The sequence below is a fragment of the Oncorhynchus kisutch genome, unplaced genomic scaffold (genome assembly GCF_002021735.2).
Source record: "Oncorhynchus kisutch isolate 150728-3 unplaced genomic scaffold, Okis_V2 Okis04b-Okis11a_hom, whole genome shotgun sequence".
NCBI lineage: Eukaryota > Metazoa > Chordata > Actinopteri > Salmoniformes > Salmonidae > Oncorhynchus > Oncorhynchus kisutch.
The window spans coordinates 9,102,537-9,130,036 of record NW_022261981.1 but is presented as its reverse complement, the minus strand read 5'-3'; the positions used below and the strand labels follow the sequence as shown (position 1 = coordinate 9,130,036).

General features: G+C 44.7%; 2 protein-coding genes across 3 annotated transcripts in view; one reads left to right on the top strand and one right to left on the bottom strand.

Moving 5' to 3' along the window:
- LOC116359717 (dedicator of cytokinesis protein 1-like) overlaps positions 1 to 27,500 on the top strand; it is a gene marked incomplete at its 5' end in the record, with an annotated part of 464,327 nt that overhangs the window by 177,407 nt on the left and 259,420 nt on the right.
- LOC109886118 (inhibitory synaptic factor 2A) overlaps positions 1 to 27,500 on the bottom strand; it is a 66,623-nt gene that overhangs the window by 16,948 nt on the left and 22,175 nt on the right. For both annotated transcript variants that reach the window (XM_031813155.1, XM_031813156.1), the window contains 3 exons: positions 27,244 to 27,363; positions 24,949 to 26,231; positions 10,238 to 10,309 (listed from right to left, as the gene is read on the bottom strand). In XM_031813155.1, coding sequence (XP_031669015.1) covers positions 10,238 to 10,309; positions 24,949 to 26,231; positions 27,244 to 27,363 — 1,475 coding nt within the window. The remainder of the gene's footprint in view (positions 1 to 10,237; positions 10,310 to 24,948; positions 26,232 to 27,243; positions 27,364 to 27,500) is intronic.

The window sequence follows — 27,500 nt, the reverse complement described above, 5'->3', positions numbered from 1 at the left end:
GTCTGTGACTACAGTATGTATCTACTCCTTAACTTCCTGATTCTGTCTGTGACTACAGTATGTATCTACTCCTTCACGTCCTGAATCTGTCTTTGACTACAGTATGTATCTACTCCTTCCTCATTCTGTCTGTGACTACAGTATGTATCTGCTCCTTAACCTCTTGTTTCTGTCTGTGACTACAGTATGTATCTACTCATTAACCTCCTGATTCTGTCTGTGACTACAGTATGTATCTGCTCCTTAACCTCCTGTTTCTGTCTGTGACTACAGTATGTATCTGCTCCTTCCTGATTATGTCTGTGACTACAGTATGTATCTGCTCCTTAACCGCCTGTTTCTGCATGTGACTACAGTATGTATCTACTCATTAACTTCCTGATTCTGTCTGTGACTACAGTATGTATCTGCTCCTTCCTGATTCTGTCTGTGACTACAGTATGCATCTGCTCCTTCCTGATTCTGTCTGTGACTACAGTATGTATCTACTCCTTCCTGATTCTGTCTGTGACTACAGTATGTATCTACTCCTTCCTGATTCTGTCTGTGACTACAGTATGTATCTGCTCCTTCCTGATTCTGACTGTGACTACATTATGTATCTACTCCTTAACTTCCTGATTATGTCTGTGACTACAGTATGCATCTGCTCCTTCCTGATTCTGTCTGTGACTACAGTATGTATCTACTCCTTCCTGATTATGTCTGTGACTACAGTATGTATCTACTCCTTCCTGATTCTGTCTGTGACTACAGTATGTATCTACTCCTTCACTTCCTGAATCTGTCTTTGACTACAGTATGTATCTACTCCTTCCTCATTCTGTCTGTGACTACAGTATGTATCTACTCCTTAACTTCCTGATTCTGTCTGTGACTACAGTATGTATCTACTCCTTAACTTCCTGAATCTGTCTGTGACTACATTATGTATCTACTCCTTCCTGATTCTGTCTGTGACTACAGTATGTATCTACTCCTTCCTGATTCTGTCTGTGACTACAGTATGTATCTACTCCTTCCTGATTCTGTCTGTGACTACAGTATGTATCTACTCCTTAACTTCCTGATTCTGTCTGTGACTACAGTATGTATCTACTCCTTCACGTCCTGAATCTGTCTTTGACTACAGTATGTATCTACTCCTTCCTCATTCTGTCTGTGACTACAGTATGTATCTGCTCCTTAACCTCTTGTTTCTGTCTGTGACTACAGTATGTATCTACTCATTAACCTCCTGATTCTGTCTGTGACTACAGTATGTATCTGCTCCTTAACCTCCTGTTTCTGTCTGTGACTACAGTATGTATCTGCTCCTTCCTGATTATGTCTGTGACTACAGTATGTATCTGCTCCTTAACCGCCTGTTTCTGCATGTGACTACAGTATGTATCTACTCATTAACTTCCTGATTCTGTCTGTGACTACAGTATGTATCTGCTCCTTCCTGATTATGTCTGTGACTACAGTATGTATCTACTCCTTAACTTACTGATTCTGTCTGTGACTACAGTATGTATCTACTCCTTCCTGATTCTGTCTGTGACTACATTATGTATCTACTCCTTAACTTCCTCAACCTGTCTGTGACTACATTATGTATCTACTCCTTAACTTCCTCATTCTGTCTGTGACTACATTATGTATCTACTCCTTAACTTCCTCATTCTGTCTGTGACTACATTATGTATCTACTCCTTAACTTCCTCATTCTGTCTGTGACTACATTATGTATCTACTCCTTAACTTCCTCATTCTGTCTGTGACTACATTATGTATCTACTCCTTAACTTCCTCATTCTGTCTGTGACTACATTATGTATCTACTCCTTAACCTCCTGATTATGTCTGTGACTACAGTATGTATCTACTCCTTAACCTCCTGATTCTGTCTGTGACTACAGTATGTATCTACTCATTAACCTCCTGATTCTGTCTGTGACTACAGTATGTATCTACTCATTAACCTCCTGATTCTGTCTGTGACTACAGTATGTATCTGCTCCTTAACCTCCTGTTTCTGTCTGTGACTACAGTATGTATCTACTCATTAACTTCCTGATTCTGTCTGTGACTACAGTATGTATCTGCTCCTTCCTGATTATGTCTGTGACTACAGTATGTATCTACTCCTTAACTTACTGATTCTGTCTGTGACTACAGTATGTATCTACTCCTTCCTGATTCTGTCTGTGACTACAGTATGTATCTACTCCTTAACCTCCTGATTATGTCTGTGACCACAATATGTATCTACTCCTTAACTTCCTCATTCTGTCTGTGACTACATTATGTATCTACTCCTTAACTTCCTCATTCTGTCTGTGACTACATTATGTATCTACTCCTTAACTTCCTCATTCTGTCTGTGACTACATTATGTATCTACTCCTTAACTTCCTCATTCTGTCTGTGACTACATTATGTATCTACTCCTTAACTTCCTCATTCTGTCTGTGACTACATTATGTATCTACTCCTTAACTTCCTCATTCTGTCTGTGACTACATTATGTATCTACTCCTTAACTTCCTCATTCTGTCTGTGACTACATTATGTATCTACTCCTTAACCTCCTGATTATGTCTGTGACTACAGTATGTATCTACTCCTTAACTTACTGATTCTGTCTGTGACTACAGTATGTATCTGCTCATTAACTTCCTGATTCTGTCTGTGACTACAGTATGTATCTACTCCTTAACTTACTGATTCTGTCTGTGACTACAGTATGTATCTGCTCATTAACTTCCTGATTCTGTCTGTGACTACAGTATGTATCTACTCCTTCCTGATTCTGTCTGTGACTACAGTATGTATCTGCTCCTTCCTGATTCTGACTGTGACTACATTATGTATCTACTCCTTAACTTCCTGATTCTGTCTGTGACTACAGTATGTATCTACTCCTTCCTGATTATGTCTGTGACTACAGTATGTATCTACTCCTTCCTGATTATGTCTGTGACTACAGTATGTATCTACTCGTTAACTTCCTGATTCTGTCTGTGACTACAGTATGCATCTGCTCCTTCCTGATTCTGTCTGTGACTACAGTATGTATCTACTCCTTCCTGATTATGTCTGTGACTACAGTATGTATCTACTCCTTCCTGATTCTGTCTGTGACTACAGTATGTATCTACTCCTTCACTTCCTGAATATGTCTTTGACTACAGTATGTATCTACTCCTTAACCTCCTGATTATGTCTGTGACTACAGTATGTATCTACTCCTTAACTTCCTCATTCTGTCTGTGACTACATTATGTATCTACTCCTTAACTTCCTCATTCTGTCTGTGACTACATTATGTATCTACTCCTCAACTTCCTCATTCTGTCTGTGACTACATTATGTATCTACTCCTTAACTTCCTCATTCTGTCTGTGACTACATTATGTATCTACTCCTTAACTTCCTCATTCTGTCTGTGACTACATTATGTATCTACTCCTTAACTTCCTCATTCTGTCTGTGACTACATTATGTATCTACTCCTTAACCTCCTGATTATGTCTGTGACTACATTATGTATCTACTCCTTAACTTACTGATTCTGTCTGTGACTACAGTATGTATCTGCTCATTAACTTCCTGATTCTGTCTGTGACTACAGTATGTATCTAATCCTTAACTTACTGATTCTGTCTGTGACTACAGTATGTATCTGCTCATTAACTTCCTGATTCTGTCTGTGACTACAGTATGTATCTACTCCTTCCTGATTCTGTCTGTGACTACAGTATGTATCTGCTCCTTCCTGATTCTGACTGTGACTACATTATGTATCTACTCCTTAACTTCCTGATTATGTCTGTGACTACAGTATGCATCTGCTCCTTCCTGATTCTGTCTGTGACTACAGTATGTATCTACTCCTTCACTTCCTGAATCTGTCTTTGACTACAGTATGTATCTACTCCTTCCTCATTCTGTCTGTGACTACAGTATGTATCTACTCCTTAACTTCCTGATTCTGTCTGTGACTACAGTATGTATCTACTCCTTAACTTCCTGAATCTGTCTGTGACTACATTATGTATCTACTCCTTCCTGATTCTGTCTGTGACTACAGTATGTATCTACTCCTTCCTGATTCTGTCTGTGACTACAGTATGTATCTACTCCTTAACTTCCTGATTCTGTCTGTGACTACAGTATGTATCTACTCCTTAACTTCCTGATTCTGTCTGTGACTACAGTATGTATCTACTCCTTAACTTCCTGATTCTGTCTGTGACTACAGTATGTATCTACTCCTTCCTGATTCTGTCTGTGAGTACAGTATGTATCTACTCATTAACTTCCTCATTATGTCTGTGAGTACAGTATGTATCTACTCATTAACTTCCTCATTATGTCTGTGAGTACAGTATGTATCTACTCATTAACTTCCTCATTATGTGATGTATCTCTGTTTTTTATTTTTTATTTTTTTATTTCACCTTTATTTAACCAGGAAGGCTAGTTGAGAACAAGTTCTCATTTACAACTGCGACCTGGCCAAGATAAAGCAACGCGACACAAACAACAACACGGAGTTACACAAACGTACAGTCAATAATACAGTAGAAAAATCTATATACAGTGTGTGCAAATGTAGAAGAGCAGGGAGGTAGGCAATACATAGGCCATAGAGGTGGAATAATTACATGTTAGCATTAACACTGGAGTGTGCAGATGATGATGTGCAAGTAGAGATACTGGGGTGCAAAAGAACAAGAGGGTAAGTAATACTATGGGGATGAGGTAGCTGGGGGAGCTATTTACAGATGGGCTGTGTACAGGTACGGTGATCGGTAAGCTACTTAAAGTTAGAGGGGGAGATAAGTCTCCAGCTTCAGTGATTTTTGCAATTCATTCTGTCATTGGCAGCAGAGAACTGGAAGGAAAGGCGGCTAAATGGGGAGTTGGCTTTGGGGGTGACCAGTGAAATATACCTGCTGCAGCGTGTGCTACGGGTGGGTGTTGCTATGGTGACCAGTGAAATATGCCTGCTGGAGCGTGTGCTACGGGTGGGTGTTGCTATGGTGACCAGTGAAATATACCTGCTGCAGCACGTGCTACGGGTGGGTGTTGCTATGGTGACCAGAGAGGGCTTTACCTAGCAGAGACTTGTAGATAACCTGTAGCCAGTGGGTTTGGCGACGAGTATGAAGCAAGGGCCAACCAACGAGAGTGTACAGGTCGCAGTGATGGGTAATACTGTATATGGGGCTTTGGTGACAAAACAGATGGCACTGTGATAGACTGCATCCAGTTTGCTGAGTAGAGTGTTGGAGGCTATTTTATAGATGACATCACCGAAGTCGAGGATCGGTAGGATAGTCAGTTTTACGAGGGTATATTTGGCAGCATGAGTGAATGAGGCTTTGTTGCGAAATAGTATGCCAATTCGAGATTTAACTTTGGATTGGAGATGTTTGATATGAGTCTGGAAGGAGTGTTTTTACAGTTTAACCATACACCCAGGTACTTATAGATGTCCACATATTCTAAGTCAGAACCATCCAGAGTGGTGATGCTGGACGGGCGTGCGGGTGCAGGCAGTGATCGGTTGAAGAGCATGCCTTTAGTTTTACTAGCGTTTAAGGGCAGTTGGAGGCCACGGAAGGAGAGTTGTATGGCATTGAAGCTCGTCTGGATATTTGTTAACACAGTGTCCAAAGAATGGCCAGAAGTATACAGAATGGTGTCGTCTGCGTAGAGGTGGATCAGAGAATCACCAGCAGCAAGAGTGACATCATTGATATATACAGAGAAAAGAGTTGGCCCGAGAATTGAACCCTGTGGCACCCCCATAGAGACTACCAGAGGTCCAGACAACAGGCCCTCCGATTTGACACACTGAACTCTATCAGAGAAGTAGTTGGTGAACCAGGCGAGGCAGTCATTAGAGACACCAAGGCTGTTGAGTCTGCCGATTTAAGAATGTGGTGATTGACAGTTGAATGCCTCGGCCAGATCGATGAATACGGCTGCACAGTATTGTCTCTTATCGATGGCGGTTATGATATCGTTTAGGACCTTGAGTGTGGCTGAGGTGCACCCATGACCAGCTCTGAAACCAGATTACATAGCGGAGAAGGTACGGTAGGATTCAAAATAGTCAGTTATCTGCTTAACTTGGCTTTCAAAGATTTTAGAAAGGCAGGGTAGGATGGATGTAGGTTTATAACATTTTGGGTCTAGAGTGTCACAGCCTTTGAAGAGGGGGATGACCACGGCAGCTTTCCAATCTTTGGGGATCTCAGACGATACGAAAGAGAGGTTGAACAGGCTAGTAATAGTGGTTGCAACCATTTTTGCTGATAATTTTAGAAAGAGAGGGTCCAGATTGTCTAGCCCGGCTGGTTTGTAGGGGTCAGGATTTTGCAGCTCTTTCAGAACATCAGCTGTCTTGATTTGGGTGAAGGAGAAATGATGGAGGCTTGGGCAAGTTGCTGCAGGGGGTGCATAGCTGTTGGCCGGGGTTAGCCAGGTGGAAAGCATGTCCAGCTGTCAAAAAATGCTTATTGAAATGATCGATTATCGTAGATTTATCAGTGGTGACAATGTTTCCTAGCCTCAGAGCAGTGGGCAGCTGGGAGGAGGTGCTCTTATTCTCCATGGACTTTACAGTGTCCCAAAACATTTTGGAATTAGTGCTACAGGATGCAAGTTTCTGTTTGAAAAAACTAGCCTTAGCTTTCCTAACTGACTGTGTATATTGGTTCCTGACTTCCCTGAAAAGTTGCATATCACGGGGGCTATTCGATTCTAATGTGACTATGATGAGGTGTGGGCATTACCCAGACATACAGAAACACTCACATTACCCAGACAGACGGTGGAAGGATATTGATATTCCATGATGTACTGTTTGTTCCATCTCATCCACAGCACAACTCCTATATATCCCAGGGAAATGGTTTTCATGGAGATCTATTTTAATTAGATTGTGTTTTAATCCCTTATCCGTGTCAGTGGGGGACTGCTAGGTTTCATTGTCAATGTTCCCATCCTCTGAATGCACTATGACTGGCCCAAATGGGTTCGATATGGTTCTGGTCTAAAGTAGTGTACCCGCACTGGTCCAAATGGGACCCAATATGGCTCTGGTCTAAAGTAGTGAACCCTGACTAGTCCAAATGGGACCGAATATGGTTCTGGTCTAAAGTAGGGAACCCTGACTGGCCCAAATGGGTCCTATATGGTTCTGGTCTAAAGTAGTGTACCCGCACTGGCCCAAATGGGACCTATATGGTTCTGGTCTAAAGTAGTGTACCCGCACTGGCCCAAATGGGTCCTATATGGTTCTGGGGTCAATGCCTTCTCTCTTCCAGATGAGCCCTGTGTAGTGGGGTCAATGCCTTCTCTCTTCCAGATGAGCCCTGTGTAGTGGGGTCAATGCCTTCTCTCTTCCAGATGAGCCCTGTGTCTCTACAGTAGACACTAGACTAGAGGAGCTGGTATGATACTATACTGTGTGTTGTGGTCTCTACAGTAGACACTAGGCTAGAGGAGCTGGTGTGTTGTGGTCTCTACAGTAGACACTAGACTAGACGAGCTGGTATGATACTATACTGTGTGTTGTGGTCTCTACAGTAGACACTAGACTAGAGGGGCTGGTATGATACTATACTGTGTGTTGTGGTCTCTACAGTAGACACTAGGCTAGAGGGGCTGGTATGATACTATACTGTGTGTTGTGGTCTCTACAGTAGACACTAGGCTAGAGGAGCTGGTATGCTACTATACTGTGTGTTGTCGTCTCTACAGTAGACACTAGACTAGAGGGGCTGGTATGATACTATACTGTGTTGTGGTCTCTACAGTAGACACTAGACTAGAGGAGCTGGTATGATACTATACTGTGTGTTGTGGTCTCTACAGTAGACACTAGGCTAGCTAACCTAGATTCAGCCTAGCTAACCTAGATTCAGCCTAGCTAACCTACCAAGTCTCTCTCTCTCCCAGGGGCTGGCAGGAGGTCACATGGCTTCAGCAGAAGGGGCCAACTAATTTATGACTAATGTCGTGCCTAAATCACAGCCCTGTCCCCAGGCTTCTCCTCTCACCCCAGCCCTTGTCCTTGCTCTCTCCTTGACCCAACCCTCTGCTCTACTCTCCTCTCTGTATTGTCCCCAAGATATATAAATGACTGTCCTCACTGCCCCCTCCCCCCCTCTCTTAATAAAACCATGACTGGGCAGTTTCCTCTGTTCTCCTATCACGCTATAATCAGGATGTAGAGTCTCTGTTTAACCCCTGATGTCACCCTCCAGTCCTGTCATTTAGCCCTCTCTTAATAAAACCATGACTGGGCAGTTTCCTCTGTTCTCCTATCAGGTTATAATCAGGATGTAGAGTCTCTGTTTAACTCCTGATGTCACCCTCCAATTCCTGTCATTTATTCTGGTCTTACGGTTAAACAGTCCACATTACAGTTGACTGCGATACCTTTCTCAGCCACACATCAACGTGAATAGAATGTAGTCCTCCCTCAACCTCTTTATATCTGACCAGAGTCTGATCCACTAGATGGAGAGGGTGTAGTCTGATTTAAAGGTTACATCTGTGTGGGGACAGTCACTGTGTGGGGACAGTCACCGGTCTGTGTGGGGACAGTCACCCTTCCCTATCTCCTCATGAGTCGTTCAGTGCCTGTCCTGTAGACCCCCGGGATGCTGGGTAAACAACAGACTACCAACAGACCCCGGGGATGCTGGGTAAACAACAGACTACCAACAGACCCCCGGGGATGCTGGGTAAACAACAGACTACCAACAGACCTGTAGACCCCCGGGGATGCAGGGTAAACAACAGACTACTACCAGACCCCGGGGATGCTGGGTAAACAACAGACTACCAACAGACCCCGGGGATGCTGGGTAAACAACAGACTACCAACAGACCCCGGGGATGCAGGGTAAACAACAGACTACCAACAGACCCCGGGGATGCTGGGTAAACAACAGACTACCAACAGACCTGTAGACCCCTGGGGATGCTGGGTAAACAACAGACTACCAACAGACCTGTAGACCCCCGGGGATGCTGGGTAAACAACAGACTACCAACAGACCTGTAGACCCCCGGGGATGCTGGGTAAACAACAGACTACCAACAGACCTGTCAACCCCTGGGGATGCTGGGTAAACAACAGACTACCAACAGACCTGTCAACCCCTGGGGATGCAGGGTAAACAACAGACTACCAACAGACCTGTCGACCCCTGGGGATGCTGGGGAAACAACAGACTACCAACAGACCTGTCAACCCCTGGGGATGCTGGGGAAACAACAGACTACCAACAGACCTGTCAACCCCTGGGGATGCAGGGTAAACAACAGACTACCAACAGACCTGTCGACCCCTGGGGATGCTGGGTAAACAACAGACTACCAGCAGACTCGCCAGTGATCTTTAAAGGTCCAGCTGGTTTTATCTCTTTATCAAATCATTTCTAACCATAGTACACTGGGATTGTTTTCCATTAAAATGGTCAAAAATAAACCAAAAATAGCTTCTTATCAAAGAGACATTTCTCAAGCAAGAATTTATCTGGAACTGTGTAGGTGTGGTCTGAGTGAGGAGGAGACAACGGAAAACTAGCTGTGATTGGCAGAGAGGTTTTAGAACTCTTTCTGATTGGTCTATTAACTAATGTCACCAGGCAGGCCAAAACTCCTTCCCACCAAAACAGACTGACATTTCAGGTGGTCTTTTCAAACAGCTCTTACAGTATGAGGAAGTCATCATCATTTACACCACATGTTCTCAGGATTATTCCAACCTCAAAGTGTTGAAATATCTATAAAACACAGAAACATCATGTTTATGTCTGGGCCTTTAACACACACACACACCACACACACACACACACACACACACACACACACACACACACACACACACACACACACACACACACACACACACACACACACCACATGTTCTCAGGATTATTCCAACCTCAAAGTGTTGGAATATCTATAAAACACAGAAACATCATGTTTATGTCTGCATTGGGCCTTTAACACACACACACACACACACACACACACACACACACACACACACACACACACACACACACACACACACACACACACCACACACACACACCACACACACACACACCACACACACCACACACACACACACACCACACACACACACACACACACACACACACACACACACACACACACACACACACACACCACACACACACGCAACACCACTTACCTGTAAATTATGCATGCGCTGTTCCGACACGTGTCACAGTTGGCCGTGTCCTGTCCGGTTCGATAGGAGAGGCTGAGGAGAGGGAGAGAGGGGGAGAGGGAGAAAATAGGAGAGAAGGGAGAGGGAGAGAGAGGGGAAGAGGGAGAGAGAGGGGAGAGGGAGAAAAGAGGAGAGGGGGAGGAGAGAGAGAGAGAGAGGGAGAGGAGATGAATGAACAATCACAGGTTTGTTAGCCGTTCCCTCCTCGTTTGCTCTCTGTCTCATCTGTTCTTCCTCATTAACAGAACGTGAACATGGACCTGAATAGACAGAGGTGTGTGTTCCATCCCTGATAAAGCCCTTTGTATGGACGGAGGTTCTGTCCCTTTAGCTGAGGCCTTGTCTGATCCTGGGCTGAAGTGATGGCTCGGCATTTATGTGTGTGTGTGTGTGTGTGTGTGCGCCCACGCTGTGGAGGTCTGAAATGTTGTCAGACAATGATTGTCATGCAAATTACTGTCGGTCTCAGGACAATTGACTGTTCATTAACACAAAGATGATTTAGTATCTCCGGGTCTTCCACTCGTTGCCTCCAAACCACCCATACAGAACTTAACATCCACAGTTGAAACAGGCTAATAAATATAGTCTACACCTTCACAATAAATCACTGTAATATAGTCTACACCTTCACAATAAATCACTGTAATATAGTCTACACCTTCACAATAAATCCATGTAATATAGTCTACCTACACCATCACAATAAATCCATGTAATATAGTCTACACCTTCACAATAAATCACTGTAATATAGTCTACACCTTCACAATAAATCACTGTAATATAGTCTACACCATCACAATAAATCCATGTAATATAGTCTACACCTTCACAATAAATCCATGTAATATAGTCTACACCTTCACAATAAATCACTGTAATATAGTCTACACCATCACAATAAATCCATGTAATATAGTCTACACCTTCACAATAAATCCATGTAATATAGTCTACACCTTCACAATAAATCACTGTAATATAGTCTACACCATCACAATAAATCCATGTAATATAGTCTACACCATCACAATAAATCCATGTAATATAGTCTACACCTTCACAATAAATCCATGTAATATAGTCTACACCATCACAATAAATCCATGTAATATAGTCTACCTACACCATCACAATAAATCCATGTAATATAGTCTACACCATCACAATAAATCCATGTAATATAGTCTACACCTTCACAATAAATCACTGTAATATAGTCTACACCATCACAATAAATCCATGTAATATAGTCTACACCTTCACAATAAATCCATGTAATATAGTCTACCTACACATCACAATAAATCCATGTAATATAGTCTACCTACACCATCACAATAAATCCATGTAATATAGTCTACCTACACCATCACAATAAATCCATGTAATATAGTCTACCTACACCATCACAATAAATCCATGTAATATAGTCTACCTACACCATCACAATAAATCCATGTAATATAGTCTACACCTTCACAATAAATCCATGTAATATAGTCTGTCTACACCATCACAATAAATCCATGTAATATAGTCTACCTACACCATCACAATAAATCCATGTAATATAGTCTACCTACACCATCACAATAAATCCATGTAATATAGTCTACACCATCACAATAAATCACTGTAATATAGTCTACACCATCACAATAAATCCATGTAATATAGTCTACCTACACCATCACAATAAATCCATGTAATATAGTCTACCTACACCATCACAATAAATCCATGTAATATAGTCTACACCATCACAATAAATTGAAGGCAGGCAGACAGGCAGACAGGCAGGCAGACAGGCAGGCAGACAGGCAGGCAGGCAGACAGACAGGCAGGCAGTCAGACAGGCAGACAAACAGGCAGACAGGAAGACAGGCAGACAGACAGGCAGACAGGCAGACAGGCAGACAGGCAGACAGGCAGACAGACTTCTTATTGGATGGTCTAGTGGTAATATTCTTTAGATTGGTTCAGGATATTGATTGACAGTGAGTTCCTCTCACATGTTATTAGTTTTATTGATCCATGAAGTTATATCTCTATTATGTAAAACACGTATTGATCTGAAGCTAATCGGTTCGGGACGTTGATACTGTATGCTGACGTGTAACGCAGAGTCCGCAGAGTCCGTTACCATGACGACAGTACGTGTAGTGGGTGCGGCGAATTCACTTCGACGATGACATTATGGGGGAGGACTGGTGGAAAGCATACGCTCCATCTCGAACACACACACACACACACACACACACACACACACACACACACACACACACACACACACACACACACACAGAGCCTTGTTAGTTCCTCTCTCTCTCTCCCAGGCTGCGGCGTCATGCTTCCTGAGCAGACCGTTGTCAGAGCACCAGTAAGAATTAAAGAGGTGTTGTAGAGCTCCACCATTAATTACATTTTAATCTAAATTGCGATATGGACATGCACACTCTTTCCAAATCGAAAAAAAAAGGCTGCGATATTTTTGAGACGACACTGAGCCGTCTGTAACACTCATTTCATACTTTTACATGTTATGACTGGACCTGACTGGACCTGACCTGACTGGACCTGACAGAGCTGACTGGACCTGACCTGACCTGACTGGACCTGACTGGACCTGACAGAGTTGACTGGACCTGACAGAGCTGACTGGACCTGACGGAGCTGACTGGACCTGACTGACTGGACCTGACTGGACCTGACCTGACTGGACCTGACCTGACTGGACCTGACCGGACCTGACTTGAGCTGACTGGACCTGACTGAGCTGGCTGAACCTGACTGAGCTGGCTGGACCTGACTGGACCTGACTGAGCTGGCTGGACCTGAGTGGACCTGACTGAGCTGGCTGGACCTGAGTGGACCTGACTGACCTGAGCTGACTGGACCTGACTGAGCTAAGGCAGTTAGGCAGCTTATGGTAGAGAAATGAACACGTAATTATCTGGCAAAAGTTCTGCTGGACAGTCCTGCAGTCAGCATGTCATTCCCTCAACTTGAGACAAGTGACATTTTGTTGTTTGATAAAACTGTACATTTTAGTGGTGTTTTATTGTCCCCAGCACAAGGTGCACCTGTGTAGTGACCATGCTGTTTAATCAGATTCTTGATATGCCACACATGTCAAGTGGATAGATTATCTTGCCACAGGAGAAATGCTCACTAACAGGCATGTAAACAAATTTGTGCCCAACATTTGAGAGAAATAAGATTTTTATGCTCATGGAACATTTCTGGGGTCTTTTTATTTCAGCTCATGAAACATGTGACCAACACTCTACATGTTGTGTTTCTATTATTGTCCAGTGTGCTTAGTCCCCTTTTCATTCGTTGTCATGCCGACAAAACTGCATTCCTCGGGCCCTCTGTATTCCCACCGTCAAATGAGAATGATCATTCTAGTTCTAGGATTCCAACAGTTTTATCCAACTGTTCTGTTATAGAATTGCAAGAAAAATCGCCTATATTTGATCCAAAAGGTCCTATGAATTATTTTGCCCCTTCGTGCAGCCCGACCTCGGCGTAAGTCTACTTTCCTGTCCGCTGGTTTGTGAGTGTGTCTATCTCAGAGAGAGAGTGTGTGTGTGTCTATCTCAGAGAGAGAGTGTGTGTGTGTGTCTATCTCAGAGAGAGAGTGTGTGTGTGTGTCTATCTCAGAGAGAGAGTGTGTGTGTGTCTATCTCAGAGAGAGAGTGTGTGTGTGTGTCTATCTCAGAGAGAGAGTGTAAGAATATGGTCCCTTCAATAAACTGCCCAGATGGAGAGATGGATAGTGTTGATGGGGTGTCCAGGCCACTGCCTCATCTTACTCTCTCTCTCCTTCACATCTCTCTCTCTCCTTCACATCTCTCTCTCCCTCCTTCACATCTCTCTCTCTCCTTCACATCTCTCTCCTTCACATCTCTCTCTCTCTCCTTCACATCTCTCTCTCTCTCCTTCACATCTCTCTCTCCATCACATCTCTCACTCTCTCTCCTTCGTCTCTCTCTCCATCACATCTCTCACTCTCTCTCCTTCACATATCTCACTCTCTCTCCTTCACATCTCTCTCTCGCTCTCCTTCACATCTCTCTCTCTCGCTATCCTTCACATCTCTCTCTCTTGCTCTCCTTCACATCTCTCTCTCTTGCTCTCCTTCACATCTCTCTCTCGATCTCCTTCACATCTCTCTCTCGCTCTCCTTCATCTCTCTCTCTATCTCTCTCGCTCTCCTTCACATCTATATCTCTCTCTGTTCTCTCTCTCCTTCACATCTCTCTCTCTGTTCGCTCTCTCCTTCACATCTCTCTCTGTTCTCTCTCTCCTTCACATCTCTCTCTGTTCTCTCTCTCCTTCACATCTCTCTCTCTGTTCTCTCTCTCCTTCACATCTCTCTCTCTGTTCTCTCTCTCCTTCACATTTATCTCTCTCCTTCACATCTCTCTCTGTTCTCTCTCTCCTTCACGTCTATATCTCTCTCTGTTCTCTCTCTCCTTCACATCTCTCTCTGTTCTCTCTCTCCTTCACGTCTATCTCTCTCTCTCTGTTCTCTCTCTCCTTCACATCTTTCTCTATTCTCTCTCTCCTTCACATCTCTCTCTATTCTCTCTCTCCACATCTCTCTCTGTTCTCTCTCTCCTTCACGTCTATCTCTCTCTCTGTTCTCTCTCTCCTTCACATCTCTCTCTGTTCTCTCTCTCCTTCACATCTCTCTCATAGAACTGAGGACAGAGAATGTTCTGTCCTCTGAAGACTTGTTACAAGCTTTAAGCGTGAAGTGATTTCATCCCTCTGTGACCAAGAGAAAGTGGTTTTGGTTCAATTCTACTGAATTACTATTATTCTTTTTGTTCCATGTTGAAAGTTTAAAATCTGTGGTGAGAACATCCCAGTGAGATGAGACCGATACTGCTGCCCTCCTCTTTAATATGACACGTGGGACTCACGTCCAGAGGAAATCGATTTGGCCAGAAAATGTTGCACGTCACTCCCTATGCAAATGAGATGGCAGATCTCCCACTCCGTCTCAGCTCCTGGCGGCCAGCGCCAGCTGAACAGGGAGACTCAGCTGTTTCGCTGACTGTAAAGCAATTGACATTGTGCAGTTCACAGAGCGCTCTGTACACAACAATGTCAGTCAGGGAACCGGTCCAGAACCGCTATTGGTCCCCTAACTAGAGGAGTTGAAATCAAATGAACAGTATACTTATACACATGCTGCCCTGGCAATATACAGTCTAGTCACAGCTCTTCCTGTCAGACACAGGTGATATACAGTCTAGTCACAGCTCTTCCTGTCAGACACAGGTGATATACAGTCTAGTCACAGCTCTTCCTGTCAGACACAGGTGATATACAGTCTAGTCACAGCTCTTCCTGTCAGACACAGGCGATATACAGTCTAGTCACAGCTCTTCCTGTCAGACACAGGTGATATACAGTTTAGTCACAGCTCTTCTTGTCAGACACAGGTGATATACAGTCTAGTCACAGCTCTTCCTGTCAGACACAGGTGATATACAGTCTAGTCACAGCTCTTCCTGTCAGACACAGGTGATATACAGTCTAGTCACAGCTCTTCCTGTCAGACACAGGTGATATACAGTCTAGTCACAGCTATTCCTGTCAGACACAGGTGATATACAGTTTAGTCACAGCTCTTCTTGTCAGACACAGGTGATATACAGTTTAGTCACAGCTCTTCCTGTCAGACACAGGTGATATACAGTTTAGTCACAGCTCTTCCTGTCAGACACAGGTGATATACAGTTTAGTCACAGCTCTTCCTGTCAGACACAGGTGATATACAGTTTAGTCACAGTTCTTCCTGTCAGACACAGGTGAAAAACAGTTTAGTCACAGCTCTTCCTGTCAGACACAGGTGATATACAGTTTAGTCACAGCTCTTCCTTTCAGACACAGGTGATATACAGTTTAGTCACAGCTCTTCCTGTCAGACACAGGTGATATACAGTTTAGTCACAGCTCTTCCTTTCAGACACAGGTGATATACATTAGGTAGCCCGGCCTCACATGCGTAGGCAGGCACCACACACACACACACACACACACACACACACACACACACCACTCTGCATGCCCCGGCCACAGCCGTGCTCTTGGGATGTCTGAGAGGACATCAGGGCGGATCTTGGCAGGGCCGCCACCAGGCATACACTTTTCCTCAAAGGCGAGCCATGTCCTCCACCTCCTTCCCCTCTCCACCCCTCCTCCTTATCTCCCCAGCGACCTGGCAAGGTCCTGTATAGATCGTCTGAATAATGAACCGTATAGGAGAGACCTAAACATGCATCTCCCTGAGTTAAGGAGACAATTGAGGAATCTCTCTCTCTCTCTCTCTCTCTCTCTCTCTCTCTCTCTCTCTCTCTCTCTCTCTCTCTCTCTCTCTCTCTCTCTCTCTCTCTCTCTCTCTCTCTCTCTCTCTCTCTCTCTCTCTCTCTCTCTCTCTCTCTCTCTCTCTCTCTCTCTCTCTCTCTCTCTCTCTCTCTCTCTCTCTCTCTCTCTCTCTCTCTCTCTCTCTCTCTCTCTCTCTCTCTCTCTCTCTCTCTCTCTCTCTCTCTCTCTGGCACACAGAGTTGGGTCTCTGTCGTGGACAACAGCTATTTTAGGATCCGTTCTTATGTGTAAGAACCAATCACATACTGTTGTCAGGGAATATCTAACATACTCTACATGACCAATAATATTTGTTCACCTGCTCGTCTAATATCTCATTCCAAAATCATGAGCATTAATATGGAGTTGGTCTCCCCTCTGCTGCTATAACAGCCTCCACTCTTCTGGGAAGGCTTTCCACTAGATGTTGGAACATTGCTGCTATAACAGCCTCCACTCTTCTGGGAAGGCTTTCCACTAGATGTTGGAACATTGCTGCCTATAACAGCCTCCACTCTTCTGGGAAGGCTTTCCACTAGATGTTGGAACATTGCTGCAGGGACTTGCTTCCATTCGGCCACAAGAGCATTAGTGAGGTCTGGGGCACTGATGTTGGGAGATTAGGCCCAAATGTGTTTGATAGGGTTGAGGTCAGGGCTCTGTGCAGGCCAGTCAAGTTCTTACACACAGATCTCAACAAACCATTTCTGTATGGACCTCGCTTTGTGCACGGGGGCATTGTCATGCTGAAACAGGAAAGGGCCTTCCACAAACTGCTGCCACAACGTTGGAAGAACGGAATCATCTAGAAGGTCATTGTATGCTGTAGCGTTAAGATTTCTCTTCACTGGAAATAAGGGGCCCAAACCAGAAAAAACAGCCCCAGAACATTATTAATCCTCCGCCAAACGTTACAGTTGGCACTACGCATTGTGGCAGGTAGCGTTCTCCTGGAATCCGCCAAGCCCAGATTTGTCTGTCGGACTGTCAGATGGTGAATCGTGATTCATCACTCCAGAGAACGCGTTTCCACTGCTCCAGAGTCCAATGGCTGTGAACTTTACACCACTCCAGCCGACGCTTGGCATTGCATGGTGATCTTAGGCTTGTGTGCGGCTGCTCGGCCATGGAAACCCATTTCATGAAGCTCCCGACTAACAGTTATTGTGCTGACGTTGCTTCCAGAGGCAGTTTGGAACTCGGTAGTGAGTGTTGAAACCGAGGACAGACGATTTTTACGCACGGTGCGTTTGAGCACTCGGGCAGTCGCGTTCTGTGAGCCTGTGTGGCCTACCACTTCACGTCTGAGCCGTTGTTGCTCCTAGACGTTATCTCTTCACAATAACAGCACTTACAGTTGACCGGGTAGAAATTTGACGAACTGAATTGTTGGAAAGGTGGCATCCTATGACAGTGCCACGTTGAAAGTCACTGAGCTCTTCAGTAAGGCCGTTCTATTGACAATGTTTGTCTATGGAGATTGCATGGCTGTGTGCTCGTTTTTATACCCCTGTCACCCACGGGTATGGCTGAAATAGCCGAATCGACTCATTTTGAAGGGGCGTTCCCATACTGCTGTATATATAGTGTACCTTGTCTCTTTTCTCCTTTAGGAGAAACACTGTCAATGTCTCGGCCGTCACTTTCTCTCTCCCTTGCTTCTGACATGTCGTTGTCTGTGAAATATACATGTTCCATTTGTTTCCTGTCCCAGTTTCTCTACTGTTTTATCATGTGTAATCATGGCCTCCCAGTTTCTCTACTGTTTTATCATGTGTAATCATGGCCTCCCAGTTTCTCTACTGTTTTATCACGTGCGACATGGTTTTTCAGCAGAACATTACACATCACGTCTAAAGGGCAAACGTCTCCAGACTAAATGCACTTTGACACATTGACTTACATGAGGAATGGATGTTACGCCATGCGAGCGTAGATGTAACATGTTCACCTAACAGCCCTGGGCTGTTCCTGTTTGGACTGCTGACATTTCTGACAGAGCGGGACTGTGTTGCTAACGTAGCGTGACGACACAAACATTAGAATCTCTGCTTTGGGGTTGTGGAGAAGAAAAAACAATCTATCTGCTGTGATTTAAAAACCCCATTGGACAGGAGACAGTCTATCCACATTCTACCAGCTGTTCGACTCGGTATCAGACGTTTACATTACTCAATGTAGGTTTACAACTCAATGTACGTTTACAACTCAATGTACGTTTACAACTCAATGTATGTTTACATTACTCAATGTAGGTTTACAACTCAATGTATGTTTACAACTCAATGTACGTTTACAACTCAATGTACGTTTACAACTCAATGTACGTTTACAACTCAATGTACGTTTACAACTCAATGTAGGTTTACATTACTCAATGTATGTTTACAACTCAATGTACGTTTACAACTCAATGTACGTTTACAACTCAATGTAGGTTTACAACTCAATGTACGTTTACAACTCAATGTACATTTACAACTCAATGTACGTTTACAACTCAATGTACGTTTACAACTCAATGTACGTTTACAACTCAATGTACGTTTACAACTCAATGTAGGTTTACAACTCAATGTACGTTTACAACTCAATGTACGTTTACAACTCAATGTAGGTTTACAACTCAATGTAGGTTTACAACTCAATGTACGTTTACAACTCAATGTACGTTTACAACTCAATGTAGGTTTACAACTCAATGTAGGTTTACAACTCAATGTACGTTTACAACTCAATGTAGGTTTACAACTCAATGTACGTTTACAACTCAATGTACGTTTACAACTCAATGTAGGTTTACAACTCAATGTACGTTTACAACTCAATGTATGTTTACAACTCAATGTAGGTTTACAACTCAATGTATGTTTACAACTCAATGTATGTTTACAACTCAATGTAGGTTTACATTACTCAATGTAGGTTTACAACTCAATGTACGTTTACAACTCAATGTAGGTTTACATTACTCAATGTATGTTTACAACTCAATGTAGGTTTACATTACTCAATGTATGTTTACAACTCAATGTATGTTTACAACTCAATGTAGGTTTACATTACTCAATGTAGGTTTACAACTCAATGTATGTTTACAACTCAATGGACGTTTACAACTCAATGTATGTTTACAACTCAATGTATGTTTACAACTCAATGTATGTTTACAACTCAATGTATGTTTACAACTCTATGTAGGTTTACAACTCTATGTATGTTTACAACTCTATGTATGTTTACAACTCTATGTAGGTTTACAACTCAATGTATGTTTACAACTCAATGGACGTTTACAACTCAATGGACGTTTACAACTCTATGTAGGTTTACAACTCTATGTAGGTTTACAACTCTATGTAGGTTTACAACTCTATGTAGGTTTACAACTCTATGTAGGTTTACAACTCTATGTAGGTTTTACAACTCTATGTAGGTTTACAACTCTATGTAGGTTTACAACTCTATGTAGGTTTACAACTCTATGTAGGTTTACAACTCTATGTAGGTTTACAACTCTATGTAGGTTTACAACTCTATGTAGGTTTACAACTCTATGTAGGTTTACAACTCTATGTAGGTTTACAACTCTATGTAGGTTTACAACTCAATGTAGGTTTACAACTCAATGTCATATACCAGTTTACCGCAGCACATGAGAGAGCCTAACCATAGTCGTTGGTCCGGATTTTTTTTAACCTCATCATCCAAAACAGAAACGTTTCAAGAAATTTAAATAACGGCCATATTTTCCCGTTAATTAGTAACAAAACCATACACTGATGAAACTTGGGAAGCCATTTTGAATCCATGTTGTTGGTCCTAGTATCATGTAATGTTCAGAATACATAGAGTTATTTATTTCAGTACTTCTGCCAGTGAATGAAAGCCAGGCTATAGTTACTACGTTGTAACTAGATAACTACTGCTACATGAGTCATACGAAATAGTCAAGTGTCGAGGTCTTCATGGCTCCCGAGTGGCACAGCGGTCTACTGCACTGCATCTCAGTGCTAGAGGCGTTACTACAGACACCCTGGTTCGAATCCAGGCCGTATCACAGCGGTCTAATACACCGCATCTCAGTGATAGAGGGGTCACTACAGACACCCTGGTTCGAATCCAGGCCGTATCACAGCGGTCTAATACACTGCATCTCAGTACTAGAGGCGTCACTACAGACACCCTGGTTCGAATCCAGGCCGTATCACCGTGGTCTAATACACTGCATCTCAGTGCTAGAGGCATCACTACAGACACCCTGGTTCGAATCCAGGCCGTATCACAGCGGTCTAATATACTGCATCTCAGTGCTAGAGGCGTTACTACAGACACCCTGGTTCGAATCCAGGCCGTATCACCGCGGTCTAATACACTGCATCTCAGTGCTAGAGGCGTTACTACAGACACCCTGGTTCGAATCCAGGCTGTATCACAACCGGGCCATGATTGGGAGTCCCACGCCCAGTGTCGTCCGGGTTATGGTTTGGCCGGGGGTAGGCCGTCATTATAAATATGAGTTTGTTCTTAACTGACCAGCCTCGTTAAATAATGATACCTCTAATTTAATTTGTATTTTTTTACCATTGTCGTCGTATCTGAGGTTCATCCTGCGGCTCGTGGCGATGTCACGTCCCTCACTTTCAGTGTCGAGTGGACTAACCGCTTCCTCATATTACTGCTGGAGATAATGTATCTATGAAGGGTAATGATAAGGTAATGGTTCTTCCATGACATCCTGCTAAGCACGAGGGTCAACTGCCTTTAGCTCAGGTGTAAAGGACGTCTCTCTGCTTGCTCAGCTACGACCACTTCCTCCTTATTCAGACCGTACCTGGCACCAACTCAGAGGACCTCTCCTTGCTCAGCTACGACCACTTCCTCCTTATTCAGACCGTACCTGGCGCCAACTCAGAGGACCTCTCCTTGCTCAGCTACGACCACTTCCTCCTTATTCAGACCGTACCTGGCGCCAACTCAGAGGACCTCTCCTTGCTCAGCTACGACCACTTCCTCCTTATTCAGACCGTACCTGGCGCCAACTCAGAGGACCTCTCCTTGCTCAGCTTCGACCACTTCCTCCTTATTCAGCCCGTACCTGGCACCAACTCAGAGGACCTTTCCTTGCTCAGCTACGACCACTTCCTCCTTATTCAGACCGTACCTGGCGCCAACTCAGAGGACCTCTCCTTGCTCAGCTACGACCACTTCCTCCTTATTCAGACCGTACCTGGCACCAACTCAGAGGACCTTTCCTTGCTCAGCTACGACCACTTCCTCCTTATTCAGACCGTACCTGGCGCCAACTCAGAGGACCTCTCCTTGCTCAGCTACGACCACTTCCTCCTTATTCAGACCGTACCTGGCACCAACTCAGAGGACCTTTCCTTGCTCAGCTACGACCACTTCCTCCTTATTCAGACCGTACCTGGCGCCAACTCAGAGGACCTCTCCTTGCTCAGCTACGACCACTTCCTCCTTATTCAGACCGTACCTGGCACCAACTCAGAGGACCTTTCCTTACTCAGCTACGACCACTTCCTCCTTATTCAGACCGTACCTGGCGCCAACTCAGAGGACCTCTCCTTGCTCAGCTACGACCACTTCCTCCTTATTCAGACCGTACCTGGCGCCAACTCAGAGGACCTCTCCTTGCTCAGCTACGACCACCTCCTCCTTATTCAGACCGTACCTGGCGCCAACTCAGAGGACCTCTCCTTGCTCAGCTACGACCACTTCCTCCTTATTCAGACCGTACCTGGCGCCAACTCAGAGGACCTCTCCTTGCTCAGCTACGACCACCTCCTCCTTATTCAGACCGTACCTGGCGCCAACTCAGAGGACCTCTCCTTGCTCAGCTACGACCACTTCCTCCTTATTCAGCCCGTACCTGGCGCCAACTCAGAGGACCTCTGCTTTACAAATACACGTGACGACACCTTCCTCGAGTGTCTTATCTGATCGCTCCATCTCAGAAGCTAATGAGGGACACTTAAGGCTGAGGAGCACGCTTCTCTCACACAGACACACACACAGACACACACACACACAGAGCTGCCACTAACATGTAGAGCCTGTCTAGCTCTGTATCTAGCTAGTCATCTGCTAAGGGAAGTAATTAAGTCATTTTGGGAGGAGATTTGTTTGTTTTAATCACCTTCCTGGACTGCAGCCAATTGTTGTGTCACACGCACAAGTGTCTCTGTCACACACACACACACACACACACACACACACACACACACACACACACACACACACACACACACACACACACACACACACATATCACCTAAGTCTCTCTTTCTCTCTCTCTCTCACACACACACAGATACACACACACACACACACACACACACGGTATTGTCCTGTCATCTCAGCACTGTAGGACTGCCAGCTAATAAGAACTGAAGAGAGGGGGTTTTGTTTTCCTGTAGTGAATTGTCATGATGGATCTGAAGCAGTGGCTCAATAAAACACCCTGTTGTTGTGATTACATGATATCACCTGACTGGCTCGTCAAACCACTTCGGACCAATTGAGCCAGATGATTGGTTGGTCCTCAAGTAGAATTGCTCCAGTTTGTTGTTGATATCTAGAGAAAATCCCCCCCCAGGAAGGATATGGTCCTTTTTTAAAGAGCCCATTTAGTACTCTGACTTCTCTGTGACAGATAGTGGCTAGATAGATGCTAGACTGTTGTCGTTGTCCACCCCCATCCCATTTAGTACCCTTGGGTTTGTTTGGATGTTATTCTCTAAAGATCAGTATGACAGGGAACGTGTGCTGAACAGACCTCCTATAAGGGGACTTCCTCATCCCTTTTATCTGCTGTTCTGTTCCATTGTCTTCAATAAATACAACCTAGAGGGACTAGTCTAGTAGTTCTGAATCAGAGCTCTACCAATACAACCTAGATGGACTAGTCTAGTAGTTCTGAATCAGAGCTCCACTATTCCACCAATACAACCTAGATGGACTAGTCTAGTAGATCTGAATCAGAGCTCTACCAATACAACCTAGAGGGACTAGTCTAGTAGTTCTGAATCAGAGCTCTACCAATACAACCTAGAGGGACTAGTCTAGTAGTTCTGAATCAGAGCTCTACCAATACAACCTAGATGGACTAGTCTAGTAGTTCTGAATCAGAGCTCCGGTATTCCACCAATACAACCTAGATGGACTAGTCTAGTAGATCTGAATCAGAGCTCCGGTATTCCACCAATACAACCTAGATGGACTAGTCTAGTAGATCTGAATCAGAGCTCCGGTATTCCACGGTCATCTCACTGGCTTTTCTACTGTATGTGAAACACACCATGACCACAGGATTCATCATATCTGAGTGATTCATAATGTGATGCTGCTGGGTCTTCCATGGTTCCTCTCGCACTTATACTACAGCGTTGCTCATTACTCCATGCTGATTGGCTAGGAGGGTATATTCTAGAGCGTTGATTTGTTTCAGATATACAGACAGTTCAATACTCCATGCTGATTGGCTAGGAGGGTATATTCTAGAGCGTTGATTCGTTTCAGATATACAGACAGTTGGACAAGATATTGGACACCATCTGAAGTAGTTCCACTTACATATTACAGCAACACATCACTACCCAGTCTCTCATGTTAACTAGTATAACTAGTCCCCTGATCACCGTCACTACCCAGTCTCTCATGTTAACTAGTATAACTAGTCCCCTGATCACCGTCACTACCCAGTCTCTCATGTTAACTAGTATAACTAGTCCCCTGATCACCGTCACTACCCAGTCTCTCATGTTAACTAGTATAACTAGTCCCCTGATCACCGTCACTACCCAGTCTCTCATGTTAACTAGTATAACTAGTCCCCTGATCACCGTCACTACCCAGTCTCTCATGTTAACTAGTATAACTAGTCCCCTGATCACCGTCACTACCCAGTCTCTCATGTTAACTAGTATAACTAGTCCCCTGATCAACGTCACTACCCAGTCTCTCATGTTAACTAGTATAACTAGTCCCCTGATCACCGTCACTACCCAGTCTCTCATGTTAACTAGTATAACTAGTCCCCTGATCACCGTCACTACCCAGTCTCTCATGTTAACTAGTATAACTAGTCCCCTGATCAACGTCACTACCCAGTCTCTCATGTTAACTAGTATAACTAGTCCCCTGATCACCGTCACTACCCAGTCTATGTAGTGTGGGCCTCTCCCTTCTCCAGCTCCTGTATAACTCCCAGTAGGTTGTAGGACCCACACATCAGATAGATAGTGATAGTATAGTCTCCTTACCCCTCTCTGTGGGCCTCTCCCTTCTCCAGCTCCTGTATAACTCCCAGCAGGACCTTGATGGTCTCCTGGCTGGAGGAGATCAGGTTCTCCATGGCCTGAAGCTGTGATTTCACGTCCTCTCCTCCCTCCCCTTTCTGAGTCAGTACTGGTACTATCTGCTTACAGGCCCCCCCGGGGTTAACTCCCCCCGCAGTCGCTACGGTCGCTGGTTCGACCCCGCTACTCCTACAGCCCAGCGCCTCCCCCGTGGTCCGGGCTGACAGCGTCTGTGGCGAGAACGTCTGTGATGAGAACGTTGCCGGTTCATGACACTGTGCCTGAGTAGTGCAGCCAGCGGCCCGCGGGAGAGTCTGAGACTGTAGTCCATTGAGCTCCAGTCCCTTCATTCGTTTGCTCCGTGCTGTCGGGCTCTCCAGACACTCCACCTGGGTCAGAGAGTTCCAGGAGATGGGGCCGGTCACCTTGGAGGCTGAGGAAGACCCTCTCATGTCCCCCGGCAGAGTCCTGCTAGAGCCTGGCTCCTCCGAGTGGAGCAGCTGCCGTTTACCGGCCGGACGGTCCGAGGAGTCCAGTTCCCTGTGTTCTAATCCTTCCAGGGGGTTTGATTCGATGCTGCAGATCTGGTAGTCGGTGGCCTGTGGGTTGGAGTCGATGCTGCAGATCTGGTAATCGGTGGCCTGTGGGTTTGATTCGATGTTGCAGATCTGATAGTCGGTGGCCTGTGGGTTGGAGTCGGGCGTGTTGGAGGGAGAGGGGCCGTCTGTGAGCATCAGACAGTCAGAGTAGAGGACGTCGTCTGTACAGTGCTTCTCCACCGTAGCCATGCACTCCGTAGTATGCAACAAGGCTCTGGTTCTCTGTACTCCTCCTCCTCCTCCACCACCGCAGGCTCCCCTGTCCCCTAAACGGTCCACAGCTCTGGTTCTCTGTACTCCTCCTGCTCCTCCTCCTCCTCCTCCACCGCAGGCTCCCCTGTCCCCTAAACGGTCCACAGCTCTGGTTCTCTGTACTCCTCCTGCTCCTCCTCCTCCTCCTCCTCCACCGCAGGCTCCCCTGTCCCCTAAACGGTCCACAGCTCTGGAGTGCTTGACGTCGATGACAAACCCATTGTTGTGGCCCTTGTCTCTTTCCACTTGCTTGGTGTGGCTGTGGCCCTTCTTCCTCTCCATGGGAAAGGTCTTGTAACGGCTCCTGAGGTCCGGGGAGGTCTGGACCCCTGTGCTCTTGGTGACGTTGGGGATGGAGCGCCGAGCGGGTACTGTCATGTATTTGCGGTACGCCACCTTGGGGGAAAAGTCGGTTTCGAGCTTTGAAAAAGTGTTTTCTCTTCACACACCGACACATTACAGAGTAAACAACAACAACAACATTGGCACATTACAGAGTAAACAACAACAACAACATTGACACATTACAGAGTAAACAACAACAACAACATTGACACATTACAGAGTAAACAACAACAACATTGACACATTACAGAGTAAACAACAACAACAACAACACATTACAGAGTAAACAACAACAACACATTACAGAGTAAACAACAACAACACCGACACATTACAGAGTAAACAACAACAACAGTGACACATTACAGAGTAAACAACAACAACATTGACACGTTAAAGAGTAAACAACAACATTGACACATTACACAGTAAACAACAACAACAACAACATTGACACATTACAGAGTAAACAACAACAACATTGACACATTACAGAGTAAACAACAACAACAACAACATTGACACATTACAGAGTAAACAACAACAACATTGACACATTACAGAGTAAACAACAACAACAACAACAACATTGACACATTACAGAGTAAACAACAATGACACATTACAAAGTAAACAACAACAACATTGATACACTACAGAGTAAACAACAACAACAACATTGATACATTACAGAGTAAACAACAACGACACATTACAGAGTAAACAACAACAACACATTACAGAGTAAACAACAACAACAACAACAACACCGACACATTACAGAGTAAACAGCAACAACAGCATTGAGAACCAGTCAGCGTTTTGAGACATTATAAACCAGGGTTTACCAAACACCCTCCTGGGGACCTGGGGAGGGCTGCTCATTTAGGTTGTTACCGTAGTGCTTCACAGCTGATTCAAATCATGAACTCATGATGAAATAAAAAGCCTAACGTGCCGCCCTCGGAGTCCCCAGGACCGTGTGTCTTATATTCCACGGGTCCTAGTACAGTAATACATCCATACATGTTCCCCCGAACCAAAGGGACGGTTGGTTACAGACCTTGTAGGAGCCTGGCTTGCCCCCCTTCCCGGCCATCTGTAGAGCGGCCTCTCTCTGCTCGTTCTGCGCCTCGCAGATGTCCTTGAATCTCACCTGGAGGGCCTTGTTTCTCTTCCGTACCTACGATACAACTTTAATGTCATATTTAAAATATTGGTCTTTTTTTTTTGCAATCTTGATGTTATTCTCGATCTCCCAGACACCACACGGACACACACACACACACACATGGACACACACGCGGACACACACACACA